General features: G+C 34.6%; 3 protein-coding genes across 4 annotated transcripts; 2 read left to right on the plus strand and 1 right to left on the minus strand.

Annotated features, from left to right (window-relative positions):
* Positions 1-245: 245 nt before the first annotated feature.
* On the minus strand, positions 246-5,496 carry LOC107946216 (uncharacterized). Of its 2 annotated transcripts, XM_016880450.2 has the most exons (8): positions 5,221-5,485; positions 4,765-4,907; positions 4,218-4,267; positions 3,529-4,112; positions 2,369-2,449; positions 1,178-1,240; positions 705-753; positions 246-462 (listed from the first exon to the last, which is right to left on the minus strand). In XM_016880450.2, exons 1-8 carry the CDS (start codon positions 5,272-5,274, stop codon positions 455-457), a joined length of 1,032 nt encoding a protein of 343 aa, XP_016735939.2. In that variant the 5' UTR covers positions 5,275-5,485; the 3' UTR covers positions 246-454. The 2 variants fall into 2 exon arrangements, with proteins under 2 accessions (XP_016735939.2, XP_016735938.2); XM_016880449.2 differs by lacking the exon at positions 705-753 and having other exon boundaries at positions 5,221-5,496.
* A 704-nt stretch (positions 5,497-6,200) lies between these two features.
* On the plus strand, positions 6,201-9,906 carry LOC121210957 (sec-independent protein translocase protein TATC, chloroplastic). Its single transcript, XM_041083014.1, has 4 exons — positions 6,201-6,584; positions 8,314-8,615; positions 9,076-9,366; positions 9,531-9,906. The coding sequence occupies exons 1-4, from the start codon at positions 6,311-6,313 to the stop codon at positions 9,738-9,740; spliced, it is 1,077 nt and encodes a 358-aa protein (XP_040938948.1). The 5' UTR covers positions 6,201-6,310; the 3' UTR covers positions 9,741-9,906.
* Positions 9,907-11,897: 1,991 nt separating this feature from the next.
* LOC121210958 (benzaldehyde dehydrogenase, mitochondrial) lies at positions 11,898-15,863 on the plus strand. Its single transcript, XM_041083015.1, has 11 exons — positions 11,898-12,105; positions 12,223-12,360; positions 13,266-13,408; positions 13,490-13,643; positions 13,738-13,967; positions 14,149-14,238; positions 14,490-14,663; positions 14,745-14,882; positions 15,050-15,187; positions 15,275-15,336; positions 15,430-15,863. Exons 1-11 carry the CDS (start codon positions 12,051-12,053, stop codon positions 15,701-15,703), a joined length of 1,596 nt encoding a protein of 531 aa, XP_040938949.1. The 5' UTR covers positions 11,898-12,050; the 3' UTR covers positions 15,704-15,863.
* Positions 15,864-18,461: the final 2,598 nt, after the last annotated feature.

Raw genomic sequence — 18,461 nt, forward strand, 5'->3', positions numbered from 1 at the left:
CTGAATTGATTCAAATTATACGTACTAATTTGAAAAATACTTTCAAGATGGCAATTCCTTGATGGAAATGGTACGAACCAATTCATTTCTGGTAACAAAGCTTCTAAACTGTGAGTTACCACAGCGGAGAACCGCATTTCTATTATTGTTTCCAGTGAAGACAATTCATTTTTGTATTTGATCAAACACTGGTATGGTACCCGCAAGTAGTAGTAATAAAACTTAATAGCAGGTAGCATGTTAGAGACGCTAAAAATATTTTGATATTGATGATGAATATTTTCTAGGCATCTCAAATTCCTTGCCACCACTTACAAATATATTGATCAACCTTACAAAATGTGCACTCCTTAACCCACCAAATACAGATACAATGGTTCTCCTTTGAATATATGAAAGTAAAAATCATGGCTGCCTTCTGGAACGGGGCAGCAGAGCCAGAAGTATCTTCTTCCTAGGGCCCTGCCAATCAAATCACCTTCATTAGTTACAATTCAGGATATTATGTAAACTTAAAGATTTCATTTTGCACCCACGTATGAGGGAACGGCAAACAGTTTCCAAACAATATATTCACATAAAAAGATGATGATTATGGGTTTGAATCTAGAAGACACCCTGATCACAGCCCATTTTACCGAATCCCCTAAATTTATTGTTAGCAGACAGATTGTAAATCTTCTCATCTGTAACATGGTAAGCACCTGGATACTGCAGCCGTTTCAAAGTCAAAACAATCATTAGCAGGCTCCTCTGCAACAAATCAGGTAGTAGAACTACAAATTATCAGCAAGGAAAATCGCTGATTCATAGTGCTTTCTGAAAATGTTCAACTACAATCCATCCAATCAACTTCACAGGAAGCTTTATATTCTTGGGCAACCATGTTGCCAGAACAAAACTGAATGTCTTCAGTTAGAATGAATTTGGCCTAGGCAGCAGGTAAGCAAAATTCATGCAAAATATCTAGGCAATGTGTACTTGGGTGCTCAAATCGGTCAAAGCTCTGTGCCTATGCTAAAGATCACTTAAAATGTGTTCTGAAATTAATGAAGAACGTACAAGACATGCTAGAAATTTCAACATCAGAAACTTGTTTTCTATATTCGCATCGGTTATTAATTTCAGCTCATCAATTAAGAATATAAAGAACAAAAAATTAAAGAAGCTAAATTACCATAGGTATTCCTAGCTCTTTAAGGTCATTTTCGCCCATCTGCTTCAATGCAGTCATATCCACCTGAGTAAATTATCAAACCTAAAGATCAGCTGAGCTACAGATAAAAACAAAGCAATTCACCAATCAAAATCACATCTGTCCATGATATTTCAGAAACCTAAAACTATTACGTAAATCTTCAGATTTAGGAAGATAGAACAGCTGCAGCAACACCATACAGGAAATTTCTCTATGTACAATCTGTTTGGAAACATCAATACTCAAACGCCTTGAAGATACGTACAATTGTTTTATAAGACATTCACAAGTTTAACACCAATACCAAACTTGCAATCATTTAAAACACAATAACACCAGCCATAGTAGGCAGAATAACCATATCCGACATTTGTCAAGTAAAAGTAGATTTTGATATTTTATTCAAAGTAAAATAAATAAAAATACGTCCCTGCATCTCTGCAGCACAAAACACAAGCATCAATTGCCTACTATCAAGGTATAATAAAATACTGGTTTTTCATATCCTCTAACCCTTCCCATTATTTTGGGAAGAGGGTTGTCAATCTGGCATGGGGAGGGATATGAGGGTACATGAATCATCCTATATTTCTTTTAAATACAAAAGGAACTCATAAAGAAGGTTACACAATAAGATGTAAATCTTTCAACTGATAACCTTCATTCCTCATCCTAAGCTTAAACTTGTAAGCTCCATGCTGAAAGTCTCTAGATCTAATCACTGGATTTCCAGTTTTGGGCCATAAAACATACAGATTAATCTTTGCTTCTATAAATTTCCATTATTCACTTTTATTTGGACCATGTGAAGACATCTTTACATTAATAACCACCTCTGCAAGAATCAAGCTAGAAATATATGACCTGAAAGTGATATATTTAAGGATTAAAATTTATGCGAAATCCCGGATGCTACCAAATCTGCAATTAGGTGAAGATGAAAGAAACATCCTAGGATCTTGCATTTGCACTATGCTAATGACATACAGAAATTAGCAAAGAACAAAGAACAAGCAACAAATTACTATGAAGAAATAACATATCAAATGAAAATGCATGTTTGTTCTTAGCTGATTAGTCTTCCAAAGCATCTCTGAACACCTTTTTCCTTTCAAAAAAAGGAAAACAATTTATCCTTATGCAGAGAATCTAGGGACCCAGATTACTTACTTCTTCTGCCTTGAAGGTAATTGTATACTTTCCAAGCCCCAATGAATGTAGCAAGCCTTCAACAGTTTGTTGTTCAGCACCCTATATGGCAGCCGGCCAAAAAACAAAGGTAAGAAATTCATCTAAACACTGCTCTTTAAAAACCAAAGTCCACGTATAACTATTTTAAAAGAAAAGTCCTCAGGAAAACACAATTTTATGCATGACCAGTAAAGCAAACAACATTGAGCGCTTGATAAAACGGAGTTGGAAGTTTAGCAAAAATATTGTGAGAATCAAGGCAGTGAAGAAAGCAGACGTAGTGGAATAGAGGAAGAAGAGAGGGGGCAGACATTATGATGCAGATTTGATGAGAAAAAGAAAAAGAAATAAATAATGCTTCCATAGAGAAGATTCTTTGTTAATATGAAAAGAAGAGGTAGTTAAAAGGTATAGAGTCAAGAGGGGTTTGAAAGGAACATGTAGCACCTACTACTGGAAATTTCGTAAATGTAAGAACACTATCTTAGGCATCTTATATACGATCAGAAAGAAACCTCAACTGCTACTTGTTCATACCCAAAAGCAACCACATGGTCCACACCAATAGCTACCAACAGTTAGCAGAAATTTCTAAGAATGAGATCAAGAACATTCATGTCACCTAAAATATGCGATGGTACAGTTTCCAAAGGACAATTTGGAAAACAAACAGAAGATAAGAGGGTTCAGAACTGCCACTTGCTCAGAACCAAGAGTAACCATACAAATAGTTACCAACAGTTGGCAGAACCTTCTAAGAATGAGATCAAGAACATGCATGTCACCTAAAAAAGGAAATGTTACAGTTTCCAAAAGACAATTTGGATAACAAACAGAAAGATGGAGGGTGCTTCCCACCATATTCTTATCCACCTCAAATAGAAATATTTTAGGATGGGTCTTGAGCTTCCAAGCATGGGGCTCTAAGAATAAGATTAAAACATTTTGACCATTTCAAAAATGCAAACATGATAAATTATCATACAAAGTACACCAGGAGTTACAGTAAAGAACAGTCTGAACTTATGAGCATAAGCAGCAGATGTTCACAAGAGAATATGGTAAAAAAAATATATGTAAAACTTGTTAGTTGCACAATTCGCTGGTAGCATGAAATGTAGATGGCAAATAGCACATACAGAGTATGAATTTTTTTGTACAATGCTGCTTGGAGGAATTGGACTTGGAATTTGGGGGCCCGGTGGCATGGGCTTTGCTGAAGTGGTTGGCAATCTGGACTTTGTAACAAAAGATGTTGTACTCACACCTGGAGCATCAATAACATCTTTTCCCATGTATGAAACTGGTCTGACATCATCATATGTCCTGTTTACCTGCCTTCTCTGAAAATCTTCAGCATTTCTTGGGGGAGATAAACCCCTAGAAGAACCCATTACTCTGTCTGGAGATCGTTGCCTTAAATGATCTAAAGTCCAAGGAGAATAAGAACTTCTTGAAGTGGTAACACGAGGCAAATCATCCACACTTCTTGTGGAAGGAAATCTGCCCAAGATGCTAGTTTCCCTAGACTCCAGCACTCGCTCCCTTGGTTCAGGTATTCGCTCCCTTGACTCAGATGTTTGATGTGTCTCGTAAGGCTGTCCCATTCTTGACAACTTTTCACGAAGGTCCATGTCCTTCCTGTTTTCATCACTCTGAGCCCGTCTAAACACATTCTTTTGCATGAGTTTAAATCGGAGATCATCTTTACCAATGTGAACAGCTTTTTAAAAAAAAATTTCCCAAAAGAAGTGACATTAATAATCTCACAAACAATTCATAAATCAGGAAAGCAAGATGTTGCAACACAGAGGCAAAAGTTCACTACCATTCAAGCCATTGCCATTCAAACTTGTAGTATAACCATCTCCTCTTTGTCTGTAGAAAAGGCAAACCAGCACAATAACTTTTTAACACAAGTAAACTTCATTGATAAACTAATAGGGTTGAAAGTTCACAAACAAAGAAAATAAATGCCAAAGGTAGGGCAACGTATTACTTCTCACAGCCTATGTAGCAGCATCATTTATTTTTCTTAGAGAATCCTAGTCAAACGCATATCCCACAGTCAAAATGGAAACAGGATGCAGTCCTGGATTCCGAATTATACAAATACTATTGAAGAAAAAAGGATTTAAACACATTCACGTCTAATGGTCACTCTCAAGTCCACCCATACAACAGAACACATTTTATCAGTTGAACAAACACCTAAAGTAAATATGCGAGCTGCATCTGATATGATAACAGCAGCATCATTATATTCCACAAGGATATACAGAACATTACTTAAATAGCCATTGCGCAAGCACCAACATAGCAAAGCAAGACTCAGAAATGCTGAGAAAACTACAGTAAAATTCTTTAAAATATACCGTTTGTTGTTTAGCTGACTTCCATGCAAGGAAGAACTATCTGTGTTGCCTCCTAACCTATCCCTTACAGATCGCTTACTTCCAGAAACAGGATGAGAATCAGAAAGATCAACACCGGATGCAGGGCCAGCCCTCTTCACCACCTACGCCAACACAATCGATCAAGTTCAGACTCACAACAAGCCAACAAAAAATTAGGGGAACTACACCATCAATTATTTTTTGAAGAACAAGCTTAAGACTTTAATAAATAACAAGGAGAAACCTACTATGCTTAACTGCATCGTTCGAAGTCAGACTGGATACAATTTATGTTCAAAGGATAAAATCCTACTAATTTCAAGCTTATTTCTTAAATTTCAGCAGCAACCATACATACTTGAGCAACATCACCAAAAATAGCGAAAAAGAAAGAAAAAAAACTATTAAGAGGAAAATAAAGTACAATAAAAATACCTGGCCGGTACGGCCGAGAGTAATAGTGACACGGCCCCGCGAAGCTTCTGCCATGAAAAAAAAAACCTAGATAAGTTAAAAATCGACTAATCGGTTCTTTCGGTTATAACTTCTGACGGATCAACGAAAATGATGCTTATCATCGCCTTTTCAAAGAAAGGAAAGCGTAGAAAAACAGAAACCCTAAAACTCCTCAATGAGAGATTTTAAACATGGATCGTAAGGGATTTGTAAGTGGTCACCTGTAAAGGGTAAATTCCACCATTAGTCATCAAACATGTGTAAGTGTTTGTTTTGGTCATTTAACTAAAAAGTTACAATCTGATCACAAAAGTTTTTCAAATTGTTTTTTTCACCCACTGTTAAGCGACACTTTCTGTCAATAATAATAATAATTTTAGTCCTTACTTTTTATACTTTCTATCAATTTAACCTAATTATATATAAAATGATAAAAAAATTAAAATTCTTTTAAAATATTTAGAGAAGTATAAAAATTAAAATTAAAATAAAACAAAAAATAATTTCCAAATAGATAAAGTGAAAAATGTGGGAAAATTATTTTTAAACTTTTCAAATTTTCTCTTTATATTATTTGTATAAAAATATTCAATACTCATTCTTCAAAAATACATAGGAAAAATTGAGCAAATTGTTGATTCTCTATTTTTACCTCTTCTATTTAGATATGACTTTTCTTTGATAAGACAAGAGAAAAATAATTTTTTATTTTTAAATAATTGAGTATTATTATTTTATATATAATCAGGGTTTGATAGAAAGTATGAAAATTGAGAACTAATAAAAAAATATCATTTAATAGTTGGGTGACCAAAAAATAATTTTAAAAATTTTAATGATTAAATTGTAATTTCTTTTAATAAAGTGGCCAAAACGAAAATTTATTCATAATTTAGTGACTAATAATATAGTTTACTCATGAATTTATATAATTTATATATTGACACATATTTAAATAAAAAAATTTATTACGTATGGTAGGGGAAGCAATTTAGAAATTACAAGAAAAAACCAACCATTAAGAAGGAGAAAAAGCATTGGCCAAAAAGAAATAAAGAAATATCTGACGATGGGAAGCGCAAACACCAGCGCTGCTCTAATCTCCCATTTGCAGCTCAACAGATGCTGCTTCAAACTCGTTGAGTCAACCAGGACCCAGCTGGAGTTCAACTCTCTCAAATTCAGGCTTTCAAGGAGAGGGAAGCTGGAATTCGCTGCTTCCCGGCGCGGGAAAGGTTTTAGAACAGCCGTTTGTTTCGCTGCCGTTGACGATGATCTCAAAGAGAATCGGCAACAAGTCTTCAGTGAAACCAGAAGCGCCTCTGCCACTGAAGATAGGCCTGGTATCAACCTAATTTTTTTTTAATTTCCTAATTGCTTTTGGTAATTTAAAGCCTGGTTTCTTTGTTCCTTATTGTTTTTATTTCTTTGAGGCTGAATTGCTCCTCTTTTTTTCTGAAATGAAATTTTAGCTTGGTTACTGTTTAAATAAAATTGAATCTTTGGACTCAAGTTAGATATTTTACTATATATATATGTGGAATTGGAATTTGCAAGAGGGATTGGGCATCATGTTATGGAGTGTAACTGCGTGTTCATTTATGAATTGGAGATTTTATTGTAAATATATGTTGGCGAGAAGGCTGGTGTTTTAGGGGAAGTTTCTTAAATAACTCATGCTTGGTTTGGCCACCCTCAAATTGTTAAATAAGTCATGCTTTTGGATGAATGTTAACTCCTGATGCTAATGGATTAGATTATTGATGTATAACATTTTAAAGATGCGGTTTGTTTCAGCATAGGGGCTATTAGTGGGAGAGGAAGAGTTAACTAATGTTATGTGCTTGGACATGAGTTTCGTCATGCTAGTAGGGATTATAAGCAACTGGTTGCAATCATATGAGAATACTGCAGGAAATGAATTTCTTTCACACCCTTTTCTTAGGTGATGCCAATTATATAAGTTCTTTTTTTAATCTAGATAAAATCCTTCTGCCAAAGGTGATACTAAATCCTTAGAACACCAACTCATTTTTTTATATTTGAAGCATAGAAGGTGGCATTAATAAGAGTGTTGTTTGGTGATTCTTTAGTAATTCTAAATGCCAGAGAGGATAAATGAATGATTACACCTTGGGAATTTATAATACCACGCTTCATTTGTCCGTAAAAAATTTAGTTACAGAAACTATTTCTGGCACAGCTGTTTTTTACTTTCTTGTAGAATATGCTTTACTCACATAGAGCTTTTTGTTAAAGGCATCCAATTAATAACCAAACTGCAGTGAGGTGACAGATTGTAAGGCAACACAAGGCCACTATATATCTCAAATAACTGATCTGGGATACCAGCATTTACTACACTTTGGTCACATATAGGTCTAGTGGAACAACTTGAAGCCAATAGGCCTGTGTGTGAATTTTGCAAGCAGGGAAGTAATAAACCAAGGTTTGGATTGGATACTGTAGCAAGAAATACTACCAGAAAGCTGGTTGATAATGGGTGGATTTACCCAACCAAGAATATATAGCTACTTGCTGCGAACTCCAAAGTTAATGATATGAGATATAAAAGAAATTTTGACTGTCTCGTTTGAACTAGTATCTTACTTTCAAGAGAAATATAGATGATAGATATTTTTGGAGTGATGACCCTGCCATATTTGCCATCTGTGGAAAAATAGCTTGTTTCTGTGTTTTCATAATCTGCTGTACCCATTCTGTTTCATTTTCTACCTGATTAAAAGTTTTTGTGAAAACAGAGAATGGCTGTGCAAACACACACCAGAAGAAGAGGGGAGGAGGTGGGGACTTTAGTAGTTTTATTTTAGGACCAAAAATATTAGCAAATTCTACCAAAACACTGTTTCCCCCTTCTTCTAGTGTGATACATGTTCTTGACATATTTAATTTCAAATTATTGGAAAGGCATTAGCTGCATCAGTAGATTGTTTGGGAATTATGTTGTTTTCTTTATCTAATTCTTGATGATAGTACTTCCAGGATCTGAATAGAAGTTCATGCTTTTAGGTAAAAAAAACTGTTGACATCACTTCTTTGATTATGATATAGATGTGGCTAATATCTCACCGGAAGAGGCACCATTTGAGCAGAATAATGAAGGAAGTTCGCTTTATAATTTTCTTTATCCCGATAAAGATCTCCTCCCAGATGATAAAGAAATGACCATATTTGATCATCTTGAAGAGTTACGACAGAGGATATTTGTGTCTGTATTGGCTGTTGGAGCTGCTATATTGGGATGCTTTGCATTTTCAAAAGAACTGATAGTGTTTCTTGAAGCTCCTGTTAAAGCACAGGGTGTACGATTTCTGCAACTAGCTCCTGGAGAGTTTTTCTTCACAACTTTAAAGGTTAGGTTGAATGGTTTATTTTGTTTTACACTATGAATGCTAGTTATTGGTTGCAAAGTTTATAGTAATATCATAACATGTCTTGAGTACTAACTTCTCTCTCATGTTTATTTATTTTTGGAACTAATACAGCACCATAGGAGATACATTTGGAATGATGTGCTCTTATATTAAGGAACACTGTAAAAGTTTTGGATGAATTACTGTAGAGCGTTACATTTCGAAGAATGTGACATTGCAATTACAGTTTTGATTCTATCCTCCCTGATTAACTTTAACCTGCAGCTTGCTTGCTTTATTAATATTTTCGAACTTTGATTAGATAAACCAATTGGTCATTACCTTGTGCGTAAAACTTACAAAAGACAAAATGGGGGAGGTGGGGGAAAGAGAAGGGACTGAGTTTAAAGAAAAACTCGGACTACTCATAACAATTGATTTAGTTCATGGCATTCTGCAGGTGTCGGGATATTGTGGCCTTCTTTTAGGAAGCCCTGTAATTCTGTATGAGATCATAGCCTTTGTTCTTCCAGGCTTAACCAGAGCAGAGAGAAGGTTTCTGGGGCCTATTGTGTTGGGCTCCTCAGTTCTTTTCTATGCTGGTATTGCTTTCTCCTACTTGGTTCTGACTCCAGCAGCCTTAAATTTCTTTGTTTCGTACGCGGAAGGGGTTGTGGAATCTTTGTGGTCCATTGATCAGTACTTTGAGTTTGTACTAGTGCTCATGTTCAGCACAGGCTTGTCTTTCCAGGTATTTCCTTCCTACTTGTATTGCGGGTAGCACATGACCAGATATTATCCACCTTGCATATTTCCTTCCTACTACTCTTAGGGGAACCTACACTGATACTGTCTCATGGGGAGAGCAGAAGTTAACCTCGAAGCTAAGATGGTTGCATGTGATTTATCCTGCAGGTTCCCGTCATACAATTTCTTCTTGGACAACTTGGTCTTGTTTCGGGGGATCAGATGCTTTCCATTTGGAGGTATGTAGTGGTTGGTGCAGTTGTTGCAGCAGCTGTACTTACACCATCAACGGATCCTCTTACACAGATGCTTCTGGCAGCACCACTTTTGGGACTTTACTTAGGCGGTGCATGGGTTGTTAAGCTTACCGGAAGGTGATCACTACACCATTCAAAACTTAAATTGGGATTGGTCTAGCAGCCAGTGCATGGCAAGCATGCTCGTTTTGTATATTGTTAAAAAATAGTCATAAGGATGACTGCAAGATCAGCCAATAAATTCTTTGTATGGAATTTGTATCATTATATATTTTTTTATTTTATCATTGATTGTAGTTTATATTTTCTCCACAAATTTAGGATTGTGTGACATGTGGAGTTTGTAGCTTAGGAAAACAAGCAATGGTGTGGGTCAAGCATTAGTCTGTTTCAGAAACAAGCAGCCCATCCTCACAAAAAATTAATATGTCCAGACTGCTTGCTCCAGGGGTTCCGAAGCTGCTGTCTTCGTTTATTGCTAGCCTAATGTTCATCACACTTGTGGAGGAATTCCCGCTACAATGGTCACTACCGAGACTGCATAACATATAGAAATTAGTCAAAGCAAATAGTCGGTTGATCTAACGGCGATATATGAGCCAGCACATCCAATGGCTGGAACTAAAAGCAGGTGTTAAAAACATAAAGGCTCAGCTGAATGATTGAACCAAAGTGGGAAGAGGAGAATGTTTCAGAGTCAGTATACCTCAAACGTATTTAAATGAAGCTTTGCTTTGAATAAAAGAAGAGCAGGTAGAGGTTGTAATCTAATCATCTGTAACTTCATATTAAACAGCGAAGATCAAGGGATAAACAAGTAATTTATTCTTTTTTATTTTTTTATATTATATTTTTAAAACTGGTTAAATAAAATTGATATTTTCTAAATTTAATCATGCGAAATAAACTCTCTTTTTTTGAAACTAATAATAATTCAATAACATCTAAACATTTAAAGAAGCTCACCAACTTGTCCTAATTTAATTCAGTCTTACTTTTTTTTTTTCTTGATACTCGGGATTGTGTCTCCTCAAATATAAAATAATAAATGTTTAAAACTCCACAATTCTTTTGATTGGAATTTATAAATTAATTAAATGATTAAGCCCATTTTTTATGGGAATAGATCAATTTTTGCCCCCCAAAAAACTGTGATCTACCAATGTTTCTTTTAGCATTATATTATAATCAATCAATGGAACAAAACTCTGAGTTTCATTAATGAATCACGGAAGGATATACTTATAGTAATTGTAGTGTGTTTCTCAAGTTAATAAAAGTAATGATGGATTCCACGCGAGTTTAAAAAGGCATCTATTAAAACATGGGATAACATAAAAAAAAAAAAATTGAACAACTACATATAAAACTTTTAATTGAAATGATTCCCCAACATCCAATATTATTAAAAATATCATTTTATAACAAACATATTTATTTATATAGTGTCTTTAAAATAATCAACTTAAAAAATATATTATTAAGGTTTCAACCTTCAATTTTAATATACAAACTCCGAAACTTTGTTTAATGATAAAATTATAAATATATTTATTTTTAATTTCTTTTTATCTGTGATATGATATAATTTAGATTATGTTGATATTGCATTGGCCATGCTAGCATGGCACTACTATTACTAATCAAACTACTTGCTGGATCTGAATAAAATTTACTGGATCAATTCAAGCCTTATATTAATAAAAAAAAATTAATTTATAATAAAGTTAATCTTTATTATTTAAAAATAGCATGAAAAATCCTAACCGTAATAAATAACATTTTCTAAATAGTAAATATTAATTATCTTGAAATTTAGCTTTATTTAATTTTTTTTAAAATAAATTATCAATTACATTCACCTACTATTATCCTAATTTGCATCTTGAAATTTAGATGTCCACGAGGCGGATAAACTACTCCTTGAAAGGGTACGGGGTGTTAGCAGATATCAAATTACTGAGGAACATATGAAATGAATTTCCCTACCCTCAAACTATTGTTGATGTATAATTGATCAAAGTAACCTTCCTTTGTAATTGATATCAACGTTTGTTGACATCTAATTTGCCTCCTAAAATATCCACTATCAAGTTATTCCCTAAGGATTAAATTCAAAATTTTCACTTAACTACAAGGACTATATGTAGATTTTTACCTTTTTCACTTTACTGTATAATTCAACGCACGCCCCTGCTGATCCCAAACACATTTTCTAATTGCAACTTTTATGGAGATTTGCAGTTTTTTTATTTATATTTTAGTTAAAGCTGGGAACTTAACGTGGCACCAAATACATGTCCAAGAAAATCTGAGAAATGTGATCCAACTGTCACCTCCCTGTCAAACTATAATATTCCTCTCTCACCCTTCCCTTACTTAAACCTCCTTGCGCCATCTCCTTCCCCATTGTACATCATTTGTATCGACCATGACAGCGGCTTCCCGAATTTCTTCCTTCCTTTCTCGTTCTCTCCTCTCTAAAGGTATTCTTTTTTATTCGAATTCATCACTTGTTTCAAATGGAAACAACTTCATATATCATTTACTGGATACTAGTATTTATAGCCGTAGTTGTTGAAATTATGAAATGTTGATAACAGGGAGGATCTGTGGAGTGGGCAGATCAGTGGCTTGTAGCTACACCACCGCTGCTGCTTTAGAGAAACCATTCACTCCTTCTATCAAGGTCAACTACACCAAGCTTTTAATTAATGGCAACTTTGTTGATTCTGCTTCAGGTCTGCTTTCCTTCTTTTACCATTTTACATTCTTGTTTGTTTTTATACCCTTGGTGAAATAAATCAATACTAGGAGGAACTACTCTTTTTTTTTTCTTCTTTTTTTTTTCCTCTCTTAAAAATGGAGCAACTTTATGATTAAGATAAACAAATAGAATTATTACACGTGGCAAAAGTTCAATTAAAATGAATTTCCTTTTCTCTCCTCTCCCCTGTTTATTCTTTCATCTTCCTCTCTCTCTCTCTCTCTCTCTCTCTCTCTCTCTCTCTCCATTCAACTCCTCTTCTTCTCCAATTGAATGTTTTCCCTCAACATTCACGTGACAGAATCAACCCACTGTTATGACCCTCGGTTCCCAAGATTTACAAGTGTTGCATCTCAATCGGTCTCATGGTTTGTTCACAATCAAACGAGTGGAGTTAAATAGTACTTGTCCTCAGCAGATTTTGATAATGGATCTTTTTAAGCGTTTTGGAACCACTGAAAACATTACTCCGTCGTACGATTGCCAAAGGAGGGGAGGTCCGAATCATAGTTTCAGTTGCAGAAAGGGTGGAAAAGAAATTTTCCCTATGTACTTTAAGGAGGATGAAAAGAAATTTTGACTTAAATATTTTCAAATTAATTCGTATTTTGTCAAAAACGATATTGTTACACTTTCTTTTTTTAGTCAAAAAAATATTTAGTTTCCATTCAAATATAACAAATGGACTTATAAGAGGCTTCGGTTTTAGAAGTAAACACAAGTCTTAGAAGAATTTGATTTGAAAATTACACTTGAAAAGGTTTTTTAACCAAAACAATGATCTATTTAAGGTTAATAATTGTGCATGTATGTGCCGAGTAGGCATGTTATGATAGTTATTATTGAGGCAGTTGTTCACCAAATCTCCCAATCCAACAGGCAAAACTTTCCCAACATATGATCCCAGGACAGGAGATGTGATTGCTCATGTAGCTGAAGGTGATGCTGAAGATATAAATCGAGCAGTTTCTGCTGCTCGAAAAGCGTTTGATGAAGGACCCTGGCCAAAGATGACTGCTTATGTAACTTCATCCTTTTTACTTCCTTTGTCATATATATTAAAATATCTTCAACCCCCTTGAAATTTGGCTATTGTATTCCAGGAGAGATCAAGGATATTATTCCGATTTGCTGATCTTATTGACCAACATACCGAAGAACTTGCAACACTTGAGACTTGGGATAACGGAAAGCCATACGAACAAGCTGCTAAGATTGAACTACCCATGATCTCACGTCTTATTCGGTACTATGCTGGTCAGTAAAACTACTGAAAATGCACTTAGCAATTTTCCATCTCAAGTATAATTTACTAGTACCTTGTCTGCTTTTTATGCAATGTTTGATATAGGTTGGGCGGACAAGATTCATGGTCTTACAGTTCCAGCTGATAGTCCACACCTTGTGCAAACCATACATGAACCAATTGGTGTTGCTGGTCAAATTATTCCGTGGAATTTTCCTCTTCTAATGTTTGGTTGGAAGGTTGGACCTGCCTTGGCATGTGGTAATACTGTCGTTATTAAGACAGCTGAGCAGACACCATTGTCTGCTCTTTATGCTGCCAAGCTACTTCACGAGGTAGATTTTTTCCTATTGACCTTGAGGTTTTTAATACCTCGTAATTTTCTTTTAGATTTCATCCATGGCACAAACTTGAGGTGTCTGCAAATGTTGTTATTATATAATTAAGGATGTAAACACAGTTTCTTTATAACGTGATTATTAAATTCTCAATCTCACTTGGAAACATTTTTAACAGGCTGGACTTCCTCCAGGTGTTCTCAATGTGGTTTCAGGGTTTGGTCCAACTGCTGGCGCTGCTCTTGCTACTCATATGCAAGTCGACAAGGTACCTTACATCCTTAAAACAACTAGTCACTCCTACACTAACTCTAGTCAGTCCCTGTTCTGCATGTAACTTTAAAGATCCTGGCAGACATAGCTTAGTCAAAATAAGAAAATTTAATTGAACTGGTGTGCTAAAATTCCTATATATTCTGTCAGATTCAGTTGAACGCAATACAAGTAGTCAACGAAATATATATTTCATTACATCACTCTTATAGTGAACCCTAAGAGATCAATGGTAACCATTTACAGCTTGCTTTCACTGGATCAACCGAAACGGGAAAAATTGTCCTTGAGTTGGCTGCAAAAAGCAACCTTAAGCCCGTAACATTGGAGCTCGGAGGAAAATCGCCTTTTATTGTATGCAAGGATGCTGATGTCGACAAGGCGGTTGAGCTTGCCCACTTTGCTTTGTTCTTCAATCAGGTAACGTCCGAGAAAATGTGCCAAAGTCAGTTTCAAATTTGGGTTCCTTTTTATTGACTATAGTTCTAAACCATTTTGCAGGGACAATGTTGCTGTGCTGGCTCTCGTACATACGTACATGAGAGTGTGTATGATGAATTTTTAGAGAAGGCAAAGGCACGTGCATTGAAACGTAGTGTTGGCGATCCATTTGTAGCAGGCATTGAACAAGGCCCTCAGGTAAATCAACCACCAACATATAGAGCCTTCAATTTGTGACCTCATCCAAGTTAATTGTTTCTGCATGTAATCAGTCATTGTATAGAACAATGCTAAATCATATTCAAGCACCCCCAATCTTCCATGGTAGCTAGTTATACTGATATACCGACCCATACTTGAACCAGATTGATTCAGAACAGTTTGAAAAGATCATGAGGTACATAAGATCAGGTGTTGAAAGTGGAGCAACTCTAGAGACCGGAGGGGAGAGGATAGGGGACAAGGGCTTCTATATTCAACCCACAGTTTTCTCCAACGTAAAGGTATTATTACATTCACAACTTGAATGGAAAAATATGATAATGAAGATAAACTGCTCATTAGTAGAACTCTTTATTTGATGTTATTAGGAGGACATGTTGATTGCGAAGGATGAGATATTTGGTCCAGTTCAGTCTATCCTGAAATTCAAGTGAGCAAATCATCAGCCTTGGCTTATTATGGTGTATATGTTAATGGTAAGGGAATTGGAGGGTGATGGTAATAACACATTCCTTAACTGCAGAGACATCAACGAGGTTATTCGGAGGGCAAATACGACGTCATATGGACTGGCAGCGGGTGTGTTTACGCAGGACATAGACACAGCAAACACCTTGACACGAGCACTGAAAGTGGGAACAGTGTGGATAAACTGCTATGATGTGTTTGATGCAGCGATCCCATTTGGTGGGTACAAGATGAGTGGACAAGGCAGAGAAAAGGGTATTCACTGTCTCAGCAATTACTTGCAAGTGAAGGCCGTTGTCACTCCCTTGAAGGACCCTGCATGGATTTAAAATTCCTTCAAGCTACCTTTTACAATGCTAGATCTGTTTCGTTGATTAGTGAATATTGCAGGAATAAAGATGACTGAGAAATTGTTAGTTTATCATAGATTTATGGAATGGAGTGGTGAAATGTTGATTGTGACGGAAAAAAAAACTACAATTCTTGTCAGCTTGTCCAGTCGTCAACCCAAGGCTTCGAATTTGGCTTCTTTATTTTTTTATGCAATTTTCATTCCCCCTTTAAAACACAATATTCCCATAGAAAACCATATGCAGCTTTAACAGGGAATAGTCATGTTTCCACACAAATCAATCCGGAGAAACTTGGTGTTCTTAGCTCACTCCAGCAAACCACGATCTTTCCAAACCATTCTTACATACTTTTAAAGACACTTAACCGTATTCAGGAAATCGATCCCTTGGATTGAATATATCCAGAAAGTATTGACTACGATAATACTCCGCTAGCAACATGCAAATGGTTCATTAAGCAATCAAGTCCCCTAAATCCTAAGCAGCTTCTATCTCATGGTTTGCATAATTGCATCCAACTACACATATTAAGTTTCTTTGATCCTTGTCATGCCCCCACCAAAGAGTAGGAACAATTTATCAATTTTAATAGTAGGTGCTTTGACACATGACAAGGCATATAAAAGAATGAAGGCAGGAGATACCTGGATTTCCAAACACTAAATTTTGCTGCATTTTCTGTATGATAAGGTTGAAAGAACTCCTCTCTTTTAACATCCAGAATCCTTGAAAACCATCGCTTCTTATATCCTGACTTACATTTGAAATGGGATCCTGAATGCAATTATTTTGTTCCGCCTAAAATTACATTAAAGATAAACATTTTAACAAAAATAGACAAAGGTAAAAGGATTTCCCAGTTATAACCTATGGTTCCACTCCAAAATTTCCTTTAAACTAATCTAAATAAAGTCTCATGGTAAACATCAAATACCATGTGACACCTATTTCATTTTAAATTGTGAGGCATAATTTTTTTTCCTAAAGTAAAGGAAAGCCCTTTGCTTATACGATAAGTATCTTTTAAGTCCATATGAGGTACCCCATCTATTTATATTGTCAAGGTCTAGGCTGGCAGCTTTGTGACTGGACTTTTTCATATGAAATGAAAAATGGTGTTTTATTTAGGAAACAAATGAATTTCAAAATAAATCAAAACTTGAAATCCTTTAATTTCTTCTTCTCATCTTATTCACAATGCTTGATCATTGTTCATTCATAAACAAAAAATGGAATTCAATCTATTTGTTATTTCCATAAAATTTTCTGAAAATAAATGTATATAGCTAAAAAGAATACTTAAAGACAGACCCATCAAGTATAAAGAATCCCATTTTTCAAATATTGAAGATTTTATAGCTCAACCTCAATTAAACCCAATTTCATACTTCACCTTGCTACATAATTTTCGTTTAAATTATTTATGAAAATAAATTATAAATCTGTAATGTGGGTGAGTTTAGTACTTCAGTTGGAATAAAAGAAAAGCTACTAGAGATAGAAAAATAGAAAGAGGACGAAGAAACGAAATAAATTCTTTAATAATAAAATAAAGAAAGTATATTTGGAATTTTGGAGAAAGAATCAATTGAATTAGATATAAATCTCCCCACGTGGGATCCATGTCTTCATTTTTGTCAGATTCCCTTGTCTCCTTCTCCACCTAATAATTTCCATTTCCTTCCGCATCAAATAAAACAAAAGGTTAAATTTTATTTCTAGTTCCCATATTTTAGTAAAATTTAATATTTAATCCTTTCACTTTATAATTAAAAATATTTATTTTAGTCATCACGTTATTAGTAATTTTATTCAAGCAAAGAGGTAAAACCCAAATTTTGATCTTAATTCAAATGCTTATAAAAGAAATCTGTAACACCTCTATCAACCACTTGGTAGTAAAGAAATTTATTCATATATTGATAAAAATATTATAAAAATTTTTACTTAAAAAAATAATTGGGGAGAGAAATGGATTAAAAAATTTATGTAATGATTTGAAAACCCTTAATATTAAAACTTGGCTATTTGAAATTATTTGAAGTATTTGAAACACCCTGTTTTGATAAATAATAGTATTGGCATCGCCATTTCAGTATTTAATTTTTTAAAATGTAATATTGAGGTTAAAAAGTTCATATTATTCAACTAACCCAAATTTTCTTCACCTACACAATTCAAAAACCAAACGATTTTTTTTCCTAAATAAAGGGAAAATCTGTAACACAACAAAAACCCATTGTCGACCTAAAACCATTGTTTAGCTACCTTCACCTCATCTGTTAAAAAATGCCAAAGAAATTCATGACTAGCTTCTATTTAATAATGGGCTCTCTCTTCGACACTTTCGTTGTGGATTAATTGTATGAAAATTTAAAATATCAAATTTATTTGAATGATGTTACATATTACAGAAGTTGTATACTTAGTATATCAATTTTAAATTATTTATTTATTTGAATTTAGGTTTTTATTTACATCAAAGTATACAAGTCAAGCATACATAGTCCATCCATTCAAGATTAAAGTATATCACACTATGAATGTCACAAATGAATAAATCCACAAACGAATTTAAAATCTATTTTACTTGGGTCATGTGTGATAATTGTTAATCCAGTCAGTCATATCTATGTCACTTATCTTCTAGGAGTCATCCACTTTGATGCTCAAAAGAAAACATCTCTCCAATTGGACTTGATAGGCAACATATTAGTCTTTCAATCGATTTGCT

The sequence above is a fragment of the Gossypium hirsutum genome, chromosome A12, assembly GCF_007990345.1.
Source record: "Gossypium hirsutum isolate 1008001.06 chromosome A12, Gossypium_hirsutum_v2.1, whole genome shotgun sequence".
Classification (NCBI taxonomy): domain Eukaryota; kingdom Viridiplantae; phylum Streptophyta; class Magnoliopsida; order Malvales; family Malvaceae; genus Gossypium; species Gossypium hirsutum.